This window comes from Taurulus bubalis, assembly GCF_910589615.1.
Source record: "Taurulus bubalis genome assembly, chromosome: 11".
Classification (NCBI taxonomy): domain Eukaryota; kingdom Metazoa; phylum Chordata; class Actinopteri; order Perciformes; family Cottidae; genus Taurulus; species Taurulus bubalis.
The window spans coordinates 20,611,118-20,631,257 of record NC_136599.1 but is presented as its reverse complement, the minus strand read 5'-3'; the positions used below and the strand labels follow the sequence as shown (position 1 = coordinate 20,631,257).

The 20,140-nt window shown below is 42.2% G+C and overlaps 1 protein-coding gene across 1 annotated transcript in view; it reads right to left on the bottom strand.

Annotated features, from left to right (window-relative positions):
* Window positions 1–20,140, bottom strand: part of nphp4 (nephronophthisis 4) — a gene marked incomplete at its 5' end in the record, with an annotated part of 147,814 nt that overhangs the window by 33,027 nt on the left and 94,647 nt on the right. The window contains 5 exons of the mRNA XM_079226846.1: window positions 1,214–1,397; window positions 2,281–2,441; window positions 10,228–10,415; window positions 13,631–13,822; window positions 16,201–16,349. Of these exons, the coding sequence (XP_079082972.1) occupies window positions 1,214–1,397; window positions 2,281–2,441; window positions 10,228–10,415; window positions 13,631–13,822; window positions 16,201–16,349 (874 nt within the window). The remainder of the gene's footprint in view (window positions 1–1,213; window positions 1,398–2,280; window positions 2,442–10,227; window positions 10,416–13,630; window positions 13,823–16,200; window positions 16,350–20,140) is intronic.

Here is a 20,140-nt window from a genome sequence, read left to right as displayed (position 1 = left end):
CCCTGCGCTCTCAACCTGCCTCGAGTGATAAGTGCTGGCATATTTAGCCCCAAACAATGGCACTCCGAAGAGCTTCTCAGGCCCCCAGAATGATGCATTGTTTATGAGAGGGAGTATCGTTTCAACAGTTGATTAATGGCACGGAAGCTATCGTCAGCTGCCACTGCACCGCGGGGGCACGTCGGGCCCAAATTGGATGAGTGCGAGGGAAGAGGACAAGTGCTCAGTTGCTAGACGGAGTGGAACTATCACATCAAGATATTTCGCTTCGGCACAGTGTTTGCTTTGCAAGCCTGCGCACATCCAGAAAATGGGAACTTTCAACGGCAGCAGCAGCAGCAGCCCTGGGGATTCACTGTCATGTCCCAACACTACACATCAATAAAAGTAAACAGGCAACATTACTTTATAATCCGAGGATCCGAATGGATATATGACCTGAATATAAAAGACACTTTTCAGAGGCAGGAAGAAGCTTTGGGTTATATTGAGACTGGATTTTCTTTTGAAAACTAGAACAAATACAATTTCCTGGCTTTCATTAAGTTCACTGTCAGGTTTTCAGAACGCAAATACCAACAGCCTTCATCCCGTGCATTCACTCTCCCTCCCTCTCCTGTGTCCAACTGAGGCCAGCACTCGACTTAGTATTAGATTCACAAGTTTCTCCACTGTAGCATACGCTATTGGCAACACAAAGTGAGACAACTATCTGGTTGGTCTGACGAATTCTTGCCTAATACGTCACTCAATTCTCCATGGAAGTGCACTCACCATACAGCATGATGATGCTCATTCATTAGTCCCTAGTTCTGCATCAAGATTATGCATCACATTATCAAAAGGCTTTCACTGACTGTACATCCTTGAACAAATATGACTTTACAATCAGCACAATCAGCAATCAGGGAATACAGCTTACTGTAATAATGTACAAAGGACATAGAGCACGGGAGGTCATTATTTGCTTTGAGATCACTGTGCGTGACAAAACAATATCAACCAAGGTTCCATACATGGATAGCAAGATCCATTCACTGATGAATACCAGCAGGTGGACCTTGAGTAGAGATCATTTTGTCACACCAAAGGAAGCTGTTTGGGCGTCCGGTCCATTTGCTGATATTCTATGTCGACGTTCGTCATGGGTCAATATTTGGACTTCAGCAATTCAGTGTAAAAAAAAAGAGAAGAAAAGTCTTGCAATACTTGCCTATGTTGCCTGTGCGGATGTGCAGCCGGCCCCTGACAATAGTGTGGACCGTCATGAGGCTGAGAGCTGGCCGCTGGCCAACATCTGCGCTCGTCAGCAGGGCGTCCTCTCCCACGTAATCAGTGGTCAGCACCTCCACCTCGTGAAGGGCCTGCACGGCCGACTTACCCTGACGCAACATGTACTGGGGATGCAAAATAGGGTGTGGAAAAGGGAACCGAGTGGGATTCATTCACACCTACACATTAAACACAAATGTGCTGATAAAGACACAGGGGGAACATGATTAAATGAAAACAGACGAATCACATAGACGCCAGGAGCGGGAGTTTGAGTTATCGCAAACTGAATTATGTCAAAACAACCCGACCCTGGTTGTAAATGACTCCCTTGGTTTTTTTTTCTCATCAATGAAATGCTTTACAAACTTCACCAAGTTGCAAAACAAATCAATTCTGCATCAAGGTTGGCAAGAGAGTTTCTGTCCAATCAATGAATAGCAGGGTTGAAAAGTTAGAAATTGAAACGCCTTTAATGTGTCGTTTGTTTTCCCTTCAGAGGTCGGTAGAGGAGGGGAACTTGCTTCGGTCAAATCCTTGAACACAGGGACAAACACTGAAAACTGTGTTTGGTGATGAACCGCCACATCTCATGAAACACGATCATTTGTATTTGTTCTGGTCCCACAAAGACAGAGTTAAAAGATTTAGAACAACTATTATAAAATGTCTGTTTTTTGTATTTTCAGGAAACCTGGGTAATTTACAGTATAATGAAGTGTTTTTGCATTTGACGTTCTATCATCAAAAGCAGGTTTTTTTCTTCTGCAACGCCTGGTTCCCGCTAATAAATGTGTTAAAACAATCTGCAAACACTGCATGAATCCATGACAGATGCACTGCTTTACGATGAAGGGGCGTCACAAGTTTGACAACGCATGTGTAAACAGGACGGGTTTGATGCTTAGCTCTGTGAAGTTCACGTAGCGAACACCACGTCAGAGGGAATTAGAGTTTGTGTTGAATTTGACAAAACAAAGTAATCATGTGTCGACCTCCGTCTTTTACCTTGAGCTCGACGGCAGTAGAACCGATGAGGAGCAATGAGTCGCTGTCCCAGATGTCAATGTGCATGGTGTGAAGGGCCAGGTAGCGCAGGAACCAGCGCTTCTCTCCGGGCTTCAAGAAACCTCCGTCTACTCTGAACTGCACCTGCAGGCCCAGGGGACCTTCGACAAGGAGAGACAGGACGTCAGCACGGAGGAGAAAACACATACACTGTTCAAAATGAATGATGATGGGATGAGCAGGATAAGGAATGAGGACGTCATCTTCCTACATCCACTCAACACACTGGCAGAAAAAGTGCAGCTGTATTGGATAAGTCACTGGCTACTGATTGAGATTGGTCAGAGCAACAGTCTCAAAGTCTCAACTTGGTACGTTGAGGTAAAACGGTTCTCTGATTAGTTGATGGACAGAAAACTAACTGGCGACTATTTAGAGAAACGATTCCTCGTTTAAGTCATTTTTTCAAATGAACAACTGAACAATTACAAATGTGGGATTTGCTGCTTTTCTTTGTGTAATCCTATGTTGAAATAAATCAAATGTATGCGTTGGTGTGCTCGTCGAGCAAAACAGAAGATATTTTTTACACGCATTTTTTCCATTTACTGACTAAACAATCGGTCGAGACAATATATCTCAGTAAGGTTATCTGTGCTTAGGATGAAAGCCAGCGTTACAAACTGAAGGTGTGGAATTTAGACAACATGGCAAGGGTAGGATCCTTTCCTATCTTTATGGAAATGCAACGCTTTAAAATATCACCCACTTGGATCATACACTACATTGATAGCATGTTCAACACCGCCGGCAGAAATCGATCTGATGATTATGTGAGCCTTTTGCTTCCGTCCAGATGGCTTTGAATATAGAGGGAGAGCCATAATATCTGTAACCAGCTGTCAACCTCGTGGATGGAACTGAACTGGTGCAGCAGCCATCGACTGGGAGTCATTAAGTCTGATGATTGAGCTTGATGGGAGTACAATAACCGAGGAGTATGAGGCCATTTCACAGACTTAGAAGCACCTTAGGGTTCCCGTATTCCAAGATGATAATGGTGGCTAACATGGCCAGAAAACATTTAAAGTGGTTTTATGAACGGCGGGCTAAAGTCATGGCATTGATCAGCACGACCGCCGTAGATTCCCCACTTCATCACTTAAGCTGCTTTTCTTCTTGAAATACGATACACAGTTTCAGGACTGGAGCTGTTCTGAGGATAATGGCGGCCTTAAATCGCTTTAGTATTCATGCTAGCCGTATGATTAATAAGCCATTTGCTATTTTGTCCACTCCTGCAAACTCACATGCAGAGAGACATACGCAACAGCTATTTTGTAAACGACCACCTCAGATCAGAGTAAAAGCCCGGACTGATTTTGAGAATGTGCAACGAGCACCCTGTGATTCTCTCATGAGCGCTCTGCAATGCACCGAATCTGACTCATTCTCGAACTCCCCAAACCCAATCTGCAGCGGCGGATCCATGTACCAGCGCGTGAGTCTTTAAAAAGGTGCGAGTGTGGGTCTTTGTGACAACACTCCCCGAAAATTCTCCCGCACAGCATGCCTCCAACTCGGTATCAAAGCCCCCATGCTGTCTTTATACCCATACGATGAACGTGAGGAGAAGCAGCTGACTGGATAGAAGTGGAGTAATGAGGATGATTGGTGACGGCCCTGCAGTGTTAAAGAGAAATAACTCTTCCCACACATGAAGGGATGAAATTATTTCTCTCTCTCTCTTCCTCTTCCTCTCTCTCCCCTCTCTCTCTCTCTCTCTCTCTCTCTCTCCCTCTTCTCTCCCTCTCTCTCTTCCTCTTCTCTCCCTCCCCTCCCTCTCCTCTCCTCTCTCTCCCTCTCTCTATCTCCCTCTTCTCTCCCTCTCCTCCCTCTCCTCCCTCTCCTCTCCTCTCTTCCCCCCCAATCAAGCATGCATGCAGCCTGTTCTGAGGTCAGCACTGCTACCAGCGGCTGTTTCCTGGGGTTCAAACGAAAAGTTTTGTTGAAGGCAAATGCCAATAGTGCACAGTCAGGGTTGAGTAGTTGTTAAGAAGCTTTGTTAAGAAGCTTTCGATCATATTAAATGAACTTCATCAGCAGATGGCGTTCGCCCACAGATTTTCTTTTTTTTTCCTGAGCAATATAAGGACTTAAAATACATTATCTAATGTAATCAATTTAACAAAGCTAGGTCCCATGCTTGTGTATAACTTCAGTCACGTGACGGCAGGTGGTCCTGAGTGAGAGTGTGTGTGCGTGAGACTGGCTTTGGTCCGGTCTTCATTAGTTGGAATGCTTCAGCAGTCCAACTATTGTTATCCTCTTCTTTAATCAACTTATTATTGTATTTCTTCCGTACGTATTTTGAATCTCTTCTCCTCCTTCATATATTAAGCTAATTAAACCGTTCAAATATTAAAATATTCAGCTACTTAAGGACACGATGGCTATGACCTTTCATATTTCTGACTTTTCAAATTTCTGAATTATTAAGCTTTTTATGAAAATTAAAATGACTGGGAGCGGATGGGGAAAATCTTCAAATCCTCTTCAACTTCAAAAGCTTACAGGTTCTGCATACGTTCAGCTAAAGACACCATTTAAACTTTTAAAATTTCATATTTTCTATATTCAGCTGGTTTCAGCTTGATTCAGCTATATTCCGCTATTTTCAGCTATATTTTCAAATATTTAAGATTTAAGCTTCAGCTTTTAGCATTCCAACACATTTTCAGCAGGAAATGCAATCTCTAGTTTTAATTGATCACGTCACTGCAGTGAAGTTCTGTTTTCTCCTTTTCAAGGTATAAAAGCTGCCAAAACAGCATTTAGCCCATCACGAGACACTAAGACTTTGTAGGGAAAGGCAAGCTACAATTCATTTGGATGGATTGCAGCTAATTACAGTGACTTGAATTTACAAATGTAGCATAAGGTTTCACAGACTGCAGAGTAAAATCCACCCACACAGAATAAAACATACTGACTAGGGGAACCTCCATTTTAGCAGTGACAGGCCATTACAGACTTGTTTGACAGTATTCAAGAAACAGATAAAGGGAAGACAAACAAAGACCAAATAAGTCTATTTATATACACTATTTCTGTGCTGCTTCTCCTTTTGCCTCCCTCTCTCCCCAAGTCTCTCCACTTGCACCATTAATTCACCCAGCATGCTCCTGGCTTGTACGCGGTGGATGGGTGGCAATGGGAGCACAGAGGGATAGAGAGAGAGAGGGAGAGAGAGAGAGAGAGAGAGAGAGAGAGAGAGAGAGAGAGAGAGAGAGAGAGAGAGAGAATGTGCAATATGTGTCTGTGCTCACAAATGGGGAAGAGCTGACTGATCTGGCCCAAGGGTTGTGTCTGTGTCTGTGTGTGTGTGTGTGTGTGTGTGTGTGTGTGTGTGTGTGTGTGTGTGTGTGCAGCATGGTCTGCAGACGAGGAGCGGCACCCAACCGACCCCCTCAAACCTGGACGGTCTGCCCAGTGTGCACACAGCAGGGAAGGCGGTCTGAAAATCCTGCCGGGGATCAACAACTTTCACAAACTCTGTAAAAGCCTGCAGGCAAAGAAAAGGGTGAGGATGAACAGAGTGTGGAGCTAGATGGAGAGGCTGACGCAAACCAGACCATCACGGTAGACTAAGGTCACATCTACCAATATGTCTAATAGTTAAAAAAAAATAATGGTACAAGTTTCCCACTGCAATATCAGAGATATGACGCATTTTGTCTTGTTACTTCTAAACCGCGAAGTAAAATCCAGTCTTATAGTTTGACGTTTTACCTCATTCACTGCTGGTGGAATACATCAGCTAACTAACGTTTCATAAAACCAGAACCCTGTGAAATTACGATAGCCAAGCTACGATTGGTCAATTGCATATGCATGTAAGGAAGCATTTTTTTACAGAGGAAGATTACGTTTTCTGCTGGATTTACTTAAATCACTTTATTTACCTCTGAAAAGGAGGCAGATAAGATTTACAAGAGCCATAAGGGAATGGTTGTAGTGACGGAAATATTACAAAGAAAGGAATACTTCACACTTAAAAATGACCATTTGTGTATCAAGTTCTAACCCTGTGTTACTTTGAATTCATGTATTAAACTTTGTTTATCACGCATGCCTCCGCGGTGAACGAAGAATCAGTAAATGCGACCTACGTTTAACGTCAGCAGAGTTATATCAAACATCCCTTCACAAACTCTAACACAACTCGTGAAGGATAATCTAAGTCTCTCATTTCTCCAGAATGTACTGAGCATGACTGGATAAATGAGATTTAGATTACACTGCACGAGTTGTGTGAGAACTTGTACACGGATGTTTGCGTATGGTGTATTGTTTTGGCATTGTTAAACATGGCCTGCATTTACTCACATTCTTCAAACATTAACTCTGCATGCAAGACAAAAAAATTTAAAATCTGTCAATGTGACACCATTTTCAACATAAATCAAACGGGGACACACTTCACTATGTAACGTTTCTCCAATTTGAAATGATTCAGAGGACCCTGAACCCTGTGGACTCACACGGGGGATGAGGTTGAGAGGAGCTGCTGCTACAATTGGCTACTGAGAACCTCCAGTGTGTTCCACTGCTACCCTTTAAAAAAATACATACATATATTTCTTTGTGGCTGCGAAAAAAACACAAATATTATTTCTAAAGGAGATAATTGCATATTCCTTTTCTCCCTGGTGAATTATTTTAATTGTTACTACCTACAGTCTAACCATTGTCATTGCTCGCACATAATTGTACAAATGATGTGCACCTATTGCCTTCGCAAAATCATTCGTGGAGGCAGAGCACTTAAATCGCTGTGTGAGCTAACTTGAGTGGGGTAAACAGCAGGATGCCAAACTGTGTCTCACTTCCTCACTCAGTCTGTATAGTGGCACAGAGGGAAAGAGGGAGAGGGATTCTTGTTTTTCCCCCACAAAGCAGCAGTTGGCACTTTCCTTTCGTAAAGGCAGGTCCAGTGTTTCCTATGCTAAAGGAGCTAAGTTAGGAAGCATTGAAGCTCCTTTCCTTTGCGTTTAGAGACACTTATCATGGCGGCCACTTAGGTACTTCCGGGTCATTTTCACTCAGTTATTTATTTATTTATATATATATATATATATATATATATATATATATATATATATATATATATATATATATATACACACACACACACACACACACACACACACACACACACATCACTTCCTGTGTAGAGATACAACTTCCTGCCTGGGATATTCCTCTTTTGCAGCCACATTTTAATTCAGGCAAAAAGAAAAAGGCTGTATTTTTACATACAAAATCATCAAGTGTTGCTGTTAAACCAACACCAGACATTTTCGGAGAGCTAATTGGTGAATGGAGCATGACATGAAAGGATTGTTCCAAACAGGGTTAAGTAATTGAATGGCTTTCTGAGGAACTTCCACCCTGCAGGACACAGAATCCCAACGCTGAATAACTGCAGCAGCTTTGAAGCTCAGACATATTCCATATTCTCTCTCAACCACTATCTCTCTTTCTCTCACACACACACACACACACACACACACACACACACACACACACACACACACACACACACACACACACACACACACACACACAGAATGAAGAGGGAGAAGTCAGTCTCTTCTCGCTCCTGCCTGTAATGTCTTTACAACGGGGCTCTAAACAAGGTGAAAGTAGTTATGAATTCACCTCTTGTTTGGTTATATTGAATTGCAGAAACATACAGCGATCGTGGAGTGGTGGCACCTAGTGCTCCTTTGTTTGACAACGCTCACCTGATGTTCAGCAGGTATAACGTTGACAATATCGTTTAACATCTCAGCGTGCTAACTTTTGCAAAAAAGCACGATAACAAACACAATGCAGAGCTAAGGCTGATGGAGATGTCATTAGTTTTGCAGGTATTTGGTCATAAACCAAAGTGCTGGAGAAGCTTCCCCCCCCCTCCCCCGAACGGTGAGTGCCGCTAATGTGGAAACACTGCTAAGTGCATCTTCAACCCCGGTGTGTCAGCCGCTGCTAACCGGGCAGACAGCTGGGCAAAATGGTACGAAGTGTATGAAACAACAACTTCTTGCTTGTTTTTTTAGTTTGAATGAAGTGTGTTTTACAATGCCTTTACATCCCATTGGTGTTGAGATGGGGGCGATAGCCAACTGTGGGTTGTATTCATTCAATCACACCAATCAACCTGAGCTGCATGTCTTTGGACTGTGGGAGGAAGCGGGAGAACCCGGAGGGAACCCATGCTGCCACAGGGAGAACGTGCAAACTGCACACAGGATCGGGGATCGAACCAATATACGGCATTCAGAGCATTAATGTATCATAAAAAAAAGATGTTCTATGTCGTTCAACCACAACACCCCCCTGCATGCAAGGAACTGATCTCGTCAGTTAGTGGTTGATTGTCGATTAAAAAGGTCAGAAAAAATAAATTAGCATCCGTTTGTGACCTGACTGAAATCGAGTGGAATGAGACCGTAAAAAGGAAACAACAATGTCTCCTGGCGAGGTGAGTGTGTTTGTCCCTTGTTTGGTTCTTGTGACAAAACCTCTGAAATGTTTATCCATGACATGCCACATTCTCACTTGTGATAGGAAGACTGTAAAAGCTTTTTATATATATTTTTTTTTTGCGCAAGTATAGTCCTGGGTGTTTTGTTTGTCGTCTTCTCTGCTTTGTGAAATTTGTGTTTTAAATTGAGATTTACAAATGTTCACAAATCTTTTCCACAATCTGATAATAATGAAAAAAGATGATTTAATATAACAGCATAATTTTCATTTTTTGTTACAATTTCTTTCCAAAAAGTGCTTGTGTACATGGACAGCATTTTACTTTTTGTTATGGTTCAGCAAGTAAAGTTGCTTAAGACCGATGAGTCAGCTATAAATACCTCAGGAAACAGTGATTTGATTAAACACTAAGAGAAGCTGTGAATGAAACTGTTGAATGATAACTGGAGTGCTTAATCCAGTTCAGCAGTTGTGAGTAAATAGGTGGAAGGTCTCTTTGGAATATATAGAAGGATCTGTCTGAGTGTAGGAGGGCTCTGTGGAAGTGCACGCTGGATGATATAGACTGAGAAAGATGCAGAGACAGACGGAGAAGTATTGACTGAGCTAGACTGGAGTGTGTGTCTAGGGAACGGAGAATATGGGTAGGCGTAGGAAGGGGGATTGTTTGTGCGTCGATATCACGCTCCGTCAAAAGCTGCAATATCTCTTCCATTTCATTAGTTGCTACATGAATAGACTTGACAGCAATCAAGAGTCCGTCCGGCTGATTGAAAGAGAAGTGCCTCAGCGCCAGAGGAAACATCACGAAGCATCATGGAATGAGATCGTACTTTTGTAGCCACAAATTTGTAGAATGTTAATCTGGAAAATGGTAACACAAATAATAATATTTAACTGTAACAGATATATACGACTACATTATGTTTTGTTATCAATGGCAGGGATTTACAAGTGTCTTCAGTAGCATGAAATACATTTTTACAAAGATGAGTGCATTTTCCCACCTTCCAACACACCAAACGGCATGAATTTTGTCGGTTCAGTCTCAAACATATCACCATGCATTGATAACTTGTCGTTCCATGTGATAGATCAGTTATCAATAGTGATAGTGATTCAAGTCCCTGGACTTTAATGCCATGCTCATACAAATGGAAGCCAATGGCTGCAAGGTAAGAAAAGAAATAAAGTTAAAATCAAAAAACGTATGTCCACTCTAATACTTTTCTTAAAGATGCTCAAAATGCATCCACACCGAGGGGAGTATCAGGATGGTTTCATTCTTCATAAATGTTTACTGTGGAGATGCCCAATTCCATTTGAGTGAGGAAGTGAGCAGTATTATTATTATTTTTTGTGTGTTATGTTTTTGCAGCGGTGGATCCTTACCAGAGTTGACAGTGCCGTCTCTGTTGATGGAGGCCAGGACACAGGGAAGTGGAACACTAGCTTTCTGTTGAACCTTGTCACCGGTCAGGAGTTTGAGCTGCTGCGATGTGACTGGTGGAAAGCGATAGAACTGGAAGGTGAAGTAGATGTTTTCAGGCCAATCGGGGCCAACACCTGCCGCTGGTGTTCTGGCAGAAGACAGACAAGAGGTTAATGATTATTCAGGAAAAAAGTAATCGCTCACGCTGCAATACTTGAGGGAAATACAGCAATGCTGCATGCAAATAAATGAACAGATGATTGATTTACGACCCTGAATATGATCAATTTGACACTAACTGTGATGTTTTTATTACAAAATCTACGGTATGTGGGGAGTAGAGTGGTATGCATATTTGAAAATTGATGGTTAGAAATGTCATTAAAAACCTGGAAGGGTAAATCACTTTTCAGCTTTTGATTTACCTTGGACAATTATAGTAAAAAAATACCTAATATGCATGTCCTGCACGTCCTCCCGGAACCGGTAACTCAGCTTTACAGCTACTTAAAAGTAAAAAGCCAATAATAAAAATGAGTATTAGAACTTCAGGTGGTAAATCACACCTTCAAAATTGGCTCTAAATTAGACTGCTGATTGAGTGGGTACAAACTCAGCCTTATACCTTTGATTCATTATAAGTGGATAGCTTGGCTCCTTCTTAAAACTTAAGGCAGCATGAAAACTAGTTATTAGATGTGTGCAGGACAGGAAGTCTGTCTGATTGTGTCAACAACAAAAAAAGGTGCATAAATGAGGTTGTATTCTGTGAACACAAAGGGAATCATTGTATGTAGTGTGTGTATGCTTGGACTCCTATGGAGAGAAAAAAAAAAAAGTATTTCTGACTAACGGAACCTCCTGGTGTTGTGTATTCCTTTTTCACACAGACACCACCCTCTGAGTGTGATATTTCTCACACACACACACACACACACACACACACACACACACACACACACACACACACACACACACACACACACACACACACACACACACACACACACACACACACACACACACACACACACACACACACACACACACGAAACTGCTGATGGCCCACAACACGTCCCGGTGAGCCTGCAAGCACTCAATTTAGCGAACGGGTTTCAGGATGAGCCTCTCTCCGTTTCCGTCTGATGAACAGATTAGCAATCAGTCATCTGGTATTCAATAATGAGGAGAAAAGAAAAAGGCGCTTGTAAACAAGCGGGGAGTGCTGCGAGCCCCCCCACGTTCACGGAAGGGCCGTCAGAACCGGAGATTTCAAGGCGGAGGGATGCGGTGTGTGAACTCCCAGTCAATCACTTGCTGTGGAATTCCGCTGTTAAAGAAGCCGCCGTGCTCCATCTTCACAGAGGAGCCGGCATTAATATTAATTCTGTGAACAGACAATATTGATAATTATGGCGCCCGGTGAGAGCTAGAAAATTACACCGCCTATGCAGAGCCTCCCCGCTTGCTAAGCACCGCTGCTGCCATACCTGTTTGTCATAATTATGAGGCAACCCTCGACCTGCTCCACAGGGAGCTACAGAGAAAGGCATCGTATGTTCAAGTCTGTGGTTTCAGGTTGCACTTCAGATTGCCTTCAGTTGGTCTTGGAGAAGAAGAAAAACTGAAGAATCCATTAAGCTTTGACACATTCAAATTGATGATGATGACAAACAAATTAAAGTAAAAAAGCCATACTTTCGGATATTAAAATATCAGATTTATCTGATAATATGATAATATGATGGTGTATCAACTTACCCAGGGGCTTTACATATTTGCTGTTGTAATCTTACAATATAACTAGATTTTCACGACCAAATTTCCTTGCAAGAAAGGAAGTACTTAGATTGCCAGCATGTATGGAGTAAATAGGATGATGCTGTGTTTCACGTATACTGTCTGTCTGTACTTTTTAGAGATGTCACCGTGTCTCCAAATCACAATTATACTTTTACTGGCCATCCGTTTAAGTCCTTCTTTACATGTATTTATTGATTAATTTCTGTATTGGCTATGTTCTTAAGTGGCATCAATTTAGGCAGCAAAACTTCACACATTTTTGTGCATCTGATTTGCAAATGGCAAAATGCATCACCATTAACTCAAAAAGGAAATAATAAAACACTTAAATGTTACCATAACAGCAGCTGAATAAGACTAACTGACTAAACTGATTGACAGAACAAGTCATAAAAACACAGTAATGTCGCCTTTTAACATCAAACTCTAAAAAAGATAAACGATGCTTGTCACTGCTTAGACATGAAGATTAATTCCAAGGGTTGCCAAATGGTTGAGGAGAACAAAATAAAAGAACACATTAAAAATGAAATGACATATTTTAAACTACTTCTTTTTACATTACATCACCGGTATCAGTGATACAATTTGCCTCCGATTTGATTTTATAGTGTTATAGTATAGTATAGAGTGTTTGTGAGTCAAGTTGTGAGCCAGGAGTTTCTGACTGGGAGGTCATGGGCAGGCCATGGGGTCATTGAACAATATCCATGTGCTAGCTGTGAAAAGTGGACCAAACTAGGGCATCGCTCATTATTCTGGGTTTAGAGCACCCCGAGGTGAAGTTAAAGCCATCTATTACCACACAGGACGAGCCAAAACACTCTACTTATATTAATCCTGAAAAACAAAGCCGTTCTATTCACGCACGATATCGAGAACGGCATTCCACATCACATGTCACTGCGTTGAGGTTGGCACACAGGAGGTCGCGGGAGCACGATGGCGAGTGCACGATGGACAGGACAGATGCGAGTCGGGTTTATCAAGCCGCCGACGGTACTGATGACAGGATAGAAGGACACAGAGCGGTGTGTTTTGTCCCCATCCGTCAGCAGCCCCCCCTCCACTGTCAGCCCCTGACAGAGGGGACACTGGCTCCAGGGTTTCTGTGATGGGTCGATGACAGAGACGCAATTCAGCCCGCGCTGACGGGAAATGTGTTTATTTTTTTTCCTCTGAAAGCGTACGTCTGCGTGCTGCTGTGTATGGGTATGTACTTGACATGTGTGTGGAGGGTGGCTGGCAGGACTTCATGCCTGCATGGTTTAAGTGCATTGATGTTTTGGCTGCAGAAAAAAAAAAGACATCTCAAGGCAGGCGGGGTGTCGCCACGCATAAAGTAAGTATCTATTCTTTTAGACAGTGAAATGGGCTCAGAGAGCAGTACAATGCAAATCAATGACTGCAATAACAATCCTGTCATTTCTAAAAAACATTTTTTTTATAACAGTAATATATTAAAGTAAAAAAATCACACCTAATCTATTGTGGACTAAATCTATGCTGATCTCTACAACAACAGCTGCTTTCTGTCAGTAGCAACACTGCGGGCCTCACCTGGTAAACGCCAGAAACTGGAACACCAGCAGGTCGCCCTGAAGAGGGTCGCTGTCTTCGCGCTCAGGGTCAAAGGGCACGGGCTCCGTGGTGTCCAGGACTTCCACCGCCAGCCCAGCACTGTCCACGATGTCGGGGAAGCCGGCGGAGTGGAGGTGGGCCAGCGAGCTTCTGGAGCTGACCGAGCAGGAACTGACAGGAGATGGGTTAAATCAGTGGAAGGCCCCGGAATCACGAGCGCACATCGTTTATTCGCCGAGCTAAGAAAAGTTCAGTGAATGTCGGAGTGCAGCAGGAGGTAATGCGTTTATCCCGCGACGCACCGGTCTCACATGGGTGATTTGTGGTTGTAAATGAGGCGAAAATTTCTTTTTGGGATCTGAATAATGCTCGGCTGTTTTATCATTTCAGACTCAGATCAGCTTGGATCCGTTCCATTTTGACTCCAGATGTTTAGCTTTTTTGGGAGAAAACTTTAACCTGAATATCCTGCCTGACTTCACAAAAAAATACATTGAAACAATGATCAGACAGCATGAGGGTGTCGGCAATATCCGTCAAACAGCGGCACCACGAGAACGCTTACAGGGGAGCGAGAGCGGGCGTCAAAGCGCTCCCTCAGGGTTTTCGAACATAATTGGCAGTTATCTCTAATCATAGTGGCCACCTGTTTTTCCGTAACTGTGGTAACATTCATAACTTATACATCCAGCGCTGACACCCAACACTCTGGGTATGATAAACACAGTGCACAGATGGCCGGCTAAAGTGCAAGTGCAGGGAAATGAGCGATAATGTTTGGGCTCATCACAGCAGTAGCGCGGCCCGGGTCCAGTCGGTAAACAGACAAGCCCACGGCTTCACATTCTGTGGCAGAACGACGCCTTGATCAAACTAATAAAGGCAACAACAGTGAAGAAGACCGGCGATTGGGTTTTCCTCTGCGGCTGTTTCAATTTCATGCTTTCAAAGTTATATCTTAAATTAACCCAAGTGGATTAATATTCAAGCCATCATATTTTTTTTATTATTTCAAAAGAGGGCTCAATCAGATATGCGTGGCAGCTTCAATTAAACTTCTTTAGACTTCATTGTTCTACTCAAAGAAGTGGGTCATTCCACCCCGAACACAGTCAAAAACATGTTTTGGCTCAGAGTGGCAGAGATGCTTCAGCCCACTGAACTGAACAGCATCGTGTCTGGATCCAAACTCTGGGATTGGGAAACTGTTTCGATGCCAGCTGCTTATTTACAGACACTCTGCTAATGCCAGGCCTTGTTTCGGAGTTACTGTGCCCATTATTCGCAGGGTGCACTTTTCTCATTCGGTGTCCCACCTCCACAGACCTGGCTGCTTGAAAATATCCTCTCCAAATTAGCTGCATTGCATTCTGGAACACCAAATCAAAGTCAAAACCTCTTCCTTACAGCTGGATTTAACAATGCATTTCCACACAAACAAACAAACATCGCTGAGACCATTACCCAAAGTGGGAGGTAAAGGCTGACAAAACGATTTTTTTAAATTGGCTGTGAGCTGCGTTCTCCGGCTTGCTGTCAACAACGCTATACTAGCCAGTGAACACATGCTGCCAATTAGAGAGCCGATCGATACTCCTCTGTAGATAGCAAGGTGGTGAACTATCGTATAATGAAGGACTGTGCTGGTGTTCACACAGAGACAGTTGGACCACATGAAACAGTAGCATGTTAAAACTGGCTTCCTTCAATAACGTCTGCTGTCGAACATAACTAATACTCACGTAGCCCTCTCGTGCTGCCAGTTTAGAAGTTAGCCACACAAGAAACTGCAATGAGGTCTTGATCATAAAAAATACAACAGGGAGAAAAATGTTCCGTGTATATTCATCTAAAAAGGTCCAGAGGCCAAATTGTAGTTTCATATATCTGGAATAAACAAGAACGTCCTTTTTACACTAGCGTGTTAAACACCAATTCAATTCCAATCCAGTGTTTTTTTTAAGGCGACACATCGTAAGCGTCTATCGTTTAACTGGCCGGTGCTTACCGTTTCACAGCTGGCCTCTTTATTGCCAGTCAAATCAAATGGCTGATGACCCCCAACACACATGAAGAGGTATTCTGCCCACTTTTCATAGAGGATCAGGGATAGATTTGGGTTTCAGAGAGCAGAATGGTCCCCATACCGGGTTTAGTTCAGCAGATGAATAACTAAACTTAACATGATTTGGAAGCAAAGGGGAGAGCATGAAAAAGGAATTCATGTCCAGCATGTGTTATGAAGGCTGTTGTGTGTAATAAGATCCAACAAAAGCCACCGCTCGTTTGGCAATTTGGCTTTCTATTTGTTGTACTTTTCAACTCTTACCATGCAACTATCACTGTTAAAATGACATCACATGTTTTGAGGTTTTGCACACATCTTAAGATACTTTGGGATTTTCCATTGGCTTTTAAATCTAATTGTATTTGTTCATGACAGCTTCAAACAAAAACTGTCATAGAGGCTTTTTATTGAGTAATAAACCCTTTGACTTGCAATGACAGATCATTTTTCATGCCTGAAGAAGATGACAGAGGAGGCTCACCTGGGCACATTCGTCCCCAGAGTGATGACAGGGGCGTGGACAGGGGTGAAGGGCAGCTCCTGAAGTTGGTCTCCTTCGTCCTGCGACACATCCCCTTCCCGCTGAAGGTCCATCTCCAGGTGGGCAATGTTGCTGACACCCGAGCAGGCCTGTGCCAAAGTGGGTTCGATACAGATACAGCAGGTGATTAGAAAACATCTAAAGATATAAAAAAAAATATTCGTTCAAATCTAATAAAAAAGGCCAGTAAAGCTCATGAGAAAGAGTCTGCAGCCAAGCACGACAACATGAAACGACTGCACTGTAGTACACTTATGGGCAGAAAGAAATCCAAAAAAAGACTTGACTAATTGGATGCACGGAAATGACAAGCAGTCGAGCGAATGGGGGATTTATCAGAATTGATCCTGGATATGACTCTGGCTGCTCCATCCCCACGCTTACAGTAGCGTTACACCTCTTCAATACACAGAGGTCATATATCTGATCGTACGTCCTTGTAAACGCTGGCAATGCATGCCTGCATAACATAGCCAATGTCCATTAATGTAAAAACCTGCTTCCTCTTAGTGGTCCACTTATCATTGCAGCATCATCATCACAATTATCACGATGTGAGTCAGTGTTTAGAGCTGCAGGAGGCAACGTTTCTGGATTATAATTTACTTGAAACAAACTATAAATTGACACGTGGAAAACCATGAGACGTCGGCGGCAGAAGGTGTGACTTTGTCTCATCAATCATTTCCCACAAGCTGCCTTTCCAATTATGAAATAATTAATTACAGTATGTTGGTTTGATTGTCGAGATGCAACTCTCTGCAAGGTGCTTTTGTATTTCATTGCTACTGTTTTAGAACACTTAATTGTCTGCATTTGTGTCCCGTGTTTTCTGCAAAGACCTCCATGACACACCTATTTGTTAAAAAGGCTCTATAAATAAACTTGACGTGAAGACAATGCCTCGCTGAGAGAAAGTGGTATGGTGTGCCAATGCAATTTCTCAAGCCATGGAAGGAGGGAATATGTGGGATAGATTGGAAAGCGATGAGTCAGCTCAGATATTACAACCTAAAGAACAAAACATATAAGGTGTGCAACTCCAACTCAGGCTTTTATGAAAGAATACAAATGGCACAGTGATGTGCCGTTTGTATTCTATATATTGTTGTTAGCAATGCACACAAAAACATCAAAACCAACAATGTGTTAGTCCATCTCTCTGTACTTTTTTTTCCATTCCCTTCTCTGCCTGTGGGCACAGGCCCATTAGTTCCTAGTGAAGATGCAAATCTTAAAAAGTGATTCAGAAATGCATAGTTTAATGTATAAGAAAATAATATTTGTAAAAGAGATGAGCACTGTAGTTTTTACAAATCATTCCTCAAACAGGATTAATAGTGTATTTTTTGGGGACTATTATTTGCAGTGAGTATTCATGGCAGCAGGACGGTGTCCGTGGAGTTGACTCAAAATAAACTACAGTGTTCATGTCTTATGGTGATGAAGGAAAATGTCAGAGTGCAACGCTAGGTTTCATCAACACATTGTCAAACCAATGCGTCAAATAATGCAGCCTGGTCAGTGACACTGAGCTTCAAACTATGACACTCTTTGTACCCTCTCAAGCGTCAGTTTTGCACGTGTCAGTGACTGGCGTGCCAATATACACTCATTAAATTCAAAGCGTCTTTAAAATAAACTGCCATCTTCGGTTTGGTTCAACAAAACCACTTTGTTTGGATTAAGTCTAGATCGAAGTTACCGTGACTAATGACTCACATGAGTCACGACACTAACAACTAACATGACAAAATGTCAGCTTCGCACAGGACACTAACAGCGGTCTGCTGGGCAAAGGTCCTATGTTTGTTTGACCCATTTGTCTCCAATCCCACCCGCCTTGTGTGGACGACTGTCAGTTGCTTTGTCCATAATGCCAATAGCGAGAATAACAAAATATAGTTTTGGATGCAAAGACAAACTTATTAGTGGGATCAATCAATTGTTTGTTTTGATGTTGGTGTTTGTTGACAGGAAGAAATAAATTGGCCTTATTCTTTGGAAATAACATTAACATCTTTGTAGCAATAATGAATATTTACTTGGGTTTGAAAGCTTTTCTTTCAAGGACATTGCTGTTTACCCAAAATTAGTACCACATTAAATAATGCTTTCCAGGAAACATTCAAGGAGCCATAAAGTAAAGTGTTAACTTTATATTTGTGTGTGTGTGTGAAGATGAAGATTTGTGTCCCCTATTACTATGAGAATGAGCTCAACTGTGGTAACTTTTAATTTAACCAATACCAATGACAGTCTGTCTGTCATTTGAATTCATGTAAAAGCAAACAGGACTGAATTAATAAGACACTTGTGATGAGTTAAATGCCAACAGCATATTCTTTATGTTTTAACTTTGAGGCGGACTTGCATTTTTTATCTGCAATTCAGTTACTGATGTTCTTTTGTGTAGATTGTCATTCTTCCTTCTTTCTCCTTCACATTATCAGCTTTTTAGGAAAAGAAAAAGAACTGTTAATGCCTGTGGATCAATTCAATGATGATTTATAAATGTCTTGTGGCAAACATTAATCCCTTCTTCTTGTCAGTGACACACACGCAGCTGGAGGGGTATTAGCACTGATAATTAGCTAAGGAGTGCTAATGGTGTCATTTTCCAGTCAAGAGTAGTTGTTTTTCTGGTCTGGTCTTCTGGATACATGTGCACGGTTCAGTCCTATCAGAGGACATGCACGGCCGTGCATTGTTGGGCTTTCCATCAAACATGCTGGCAATAACCTTGGCCAAAGTCATGCAGCAACAAACACATCATCATCATCATGTTCTCCCTTTGACCCATCAGCCTGCGGTATAATAACCTTAGAGGACGCAAAGGCACGGTGCAGCACCCTTATCATGTTTAAAAGGCTCAAAGTAATGGCTTTATACCGCACCTTAACCTGCTGCTATCAAGCCTACGCTGTGCGATGACATATGAGTAACTGCTTTTTAGGCTGTCGCGGTTATGGACAAGGACAAATGGAGCCTCGAACAGTACATTCTGCGAGCTGATTGAATGACTCAGTGTGTGCACAAAGCACGCCACAAAAACTCTTTCAGAGAATCATAACTGATAATTAATGGCAGCCAGGGGACCAGGGGTATAATGCATCATACTTATCCACTGCTTTGACGCTGACAGTGTTCTTCAATTTCCAACAAAGCATCGTGCAGTATCAGCCACAGAGTTCGAGATAAGCAACCACAATCACCCAACTGTCATCTAAATTAAAGAGAACATGTTTATAAAGAAGTGAGTTTATGTAACTATTGAAAGAAGAAACACCACATTCAATACACTAAAGGATTTTGGAGCTTCAGCCATATTCTGGTATGACCGGTAGCTTAAGGCAGCCAACGTTGGCAGACTTTAGATAACTGTTACTTTGTAACTGATGTTACTGGGTCAGTTCCCTGCTTGAGCTCCTGCTACACATTGTTTTAGTATTTACCATCACGCAACAATTTTCACTTGTGGAAACTGTTCAACAAATATTATATCGGCTCACTTTACCACCAATAAGCCGTGTTTCCATTCAAACATTCGGAGAGCTGTATGGAAACATCTAAATTGGATAAAATGTTCTCAACTGTACAAAAAAGTTGATGCACTTTGCCGAGTAAGTTCTGACGAACAAAAAAACTCATATCATTGATCAACTGTTCTTCCTGGACATGTATTTATATTGTCTTTGTCTACGGACAGCATGAAATCTGGCCAATATTAGCTGGCATGATAGAACTATTAAAATGTACCCAATCCAATCGAACTAGAAAGCAAGTCATATCGTCAGTGTGTTGGTATCGACTAAGTGTATTTCACCTGTCTTGCCGGACTTGGACTTGCAGCTGATTTTATTTACTCCTAATCCCAGTA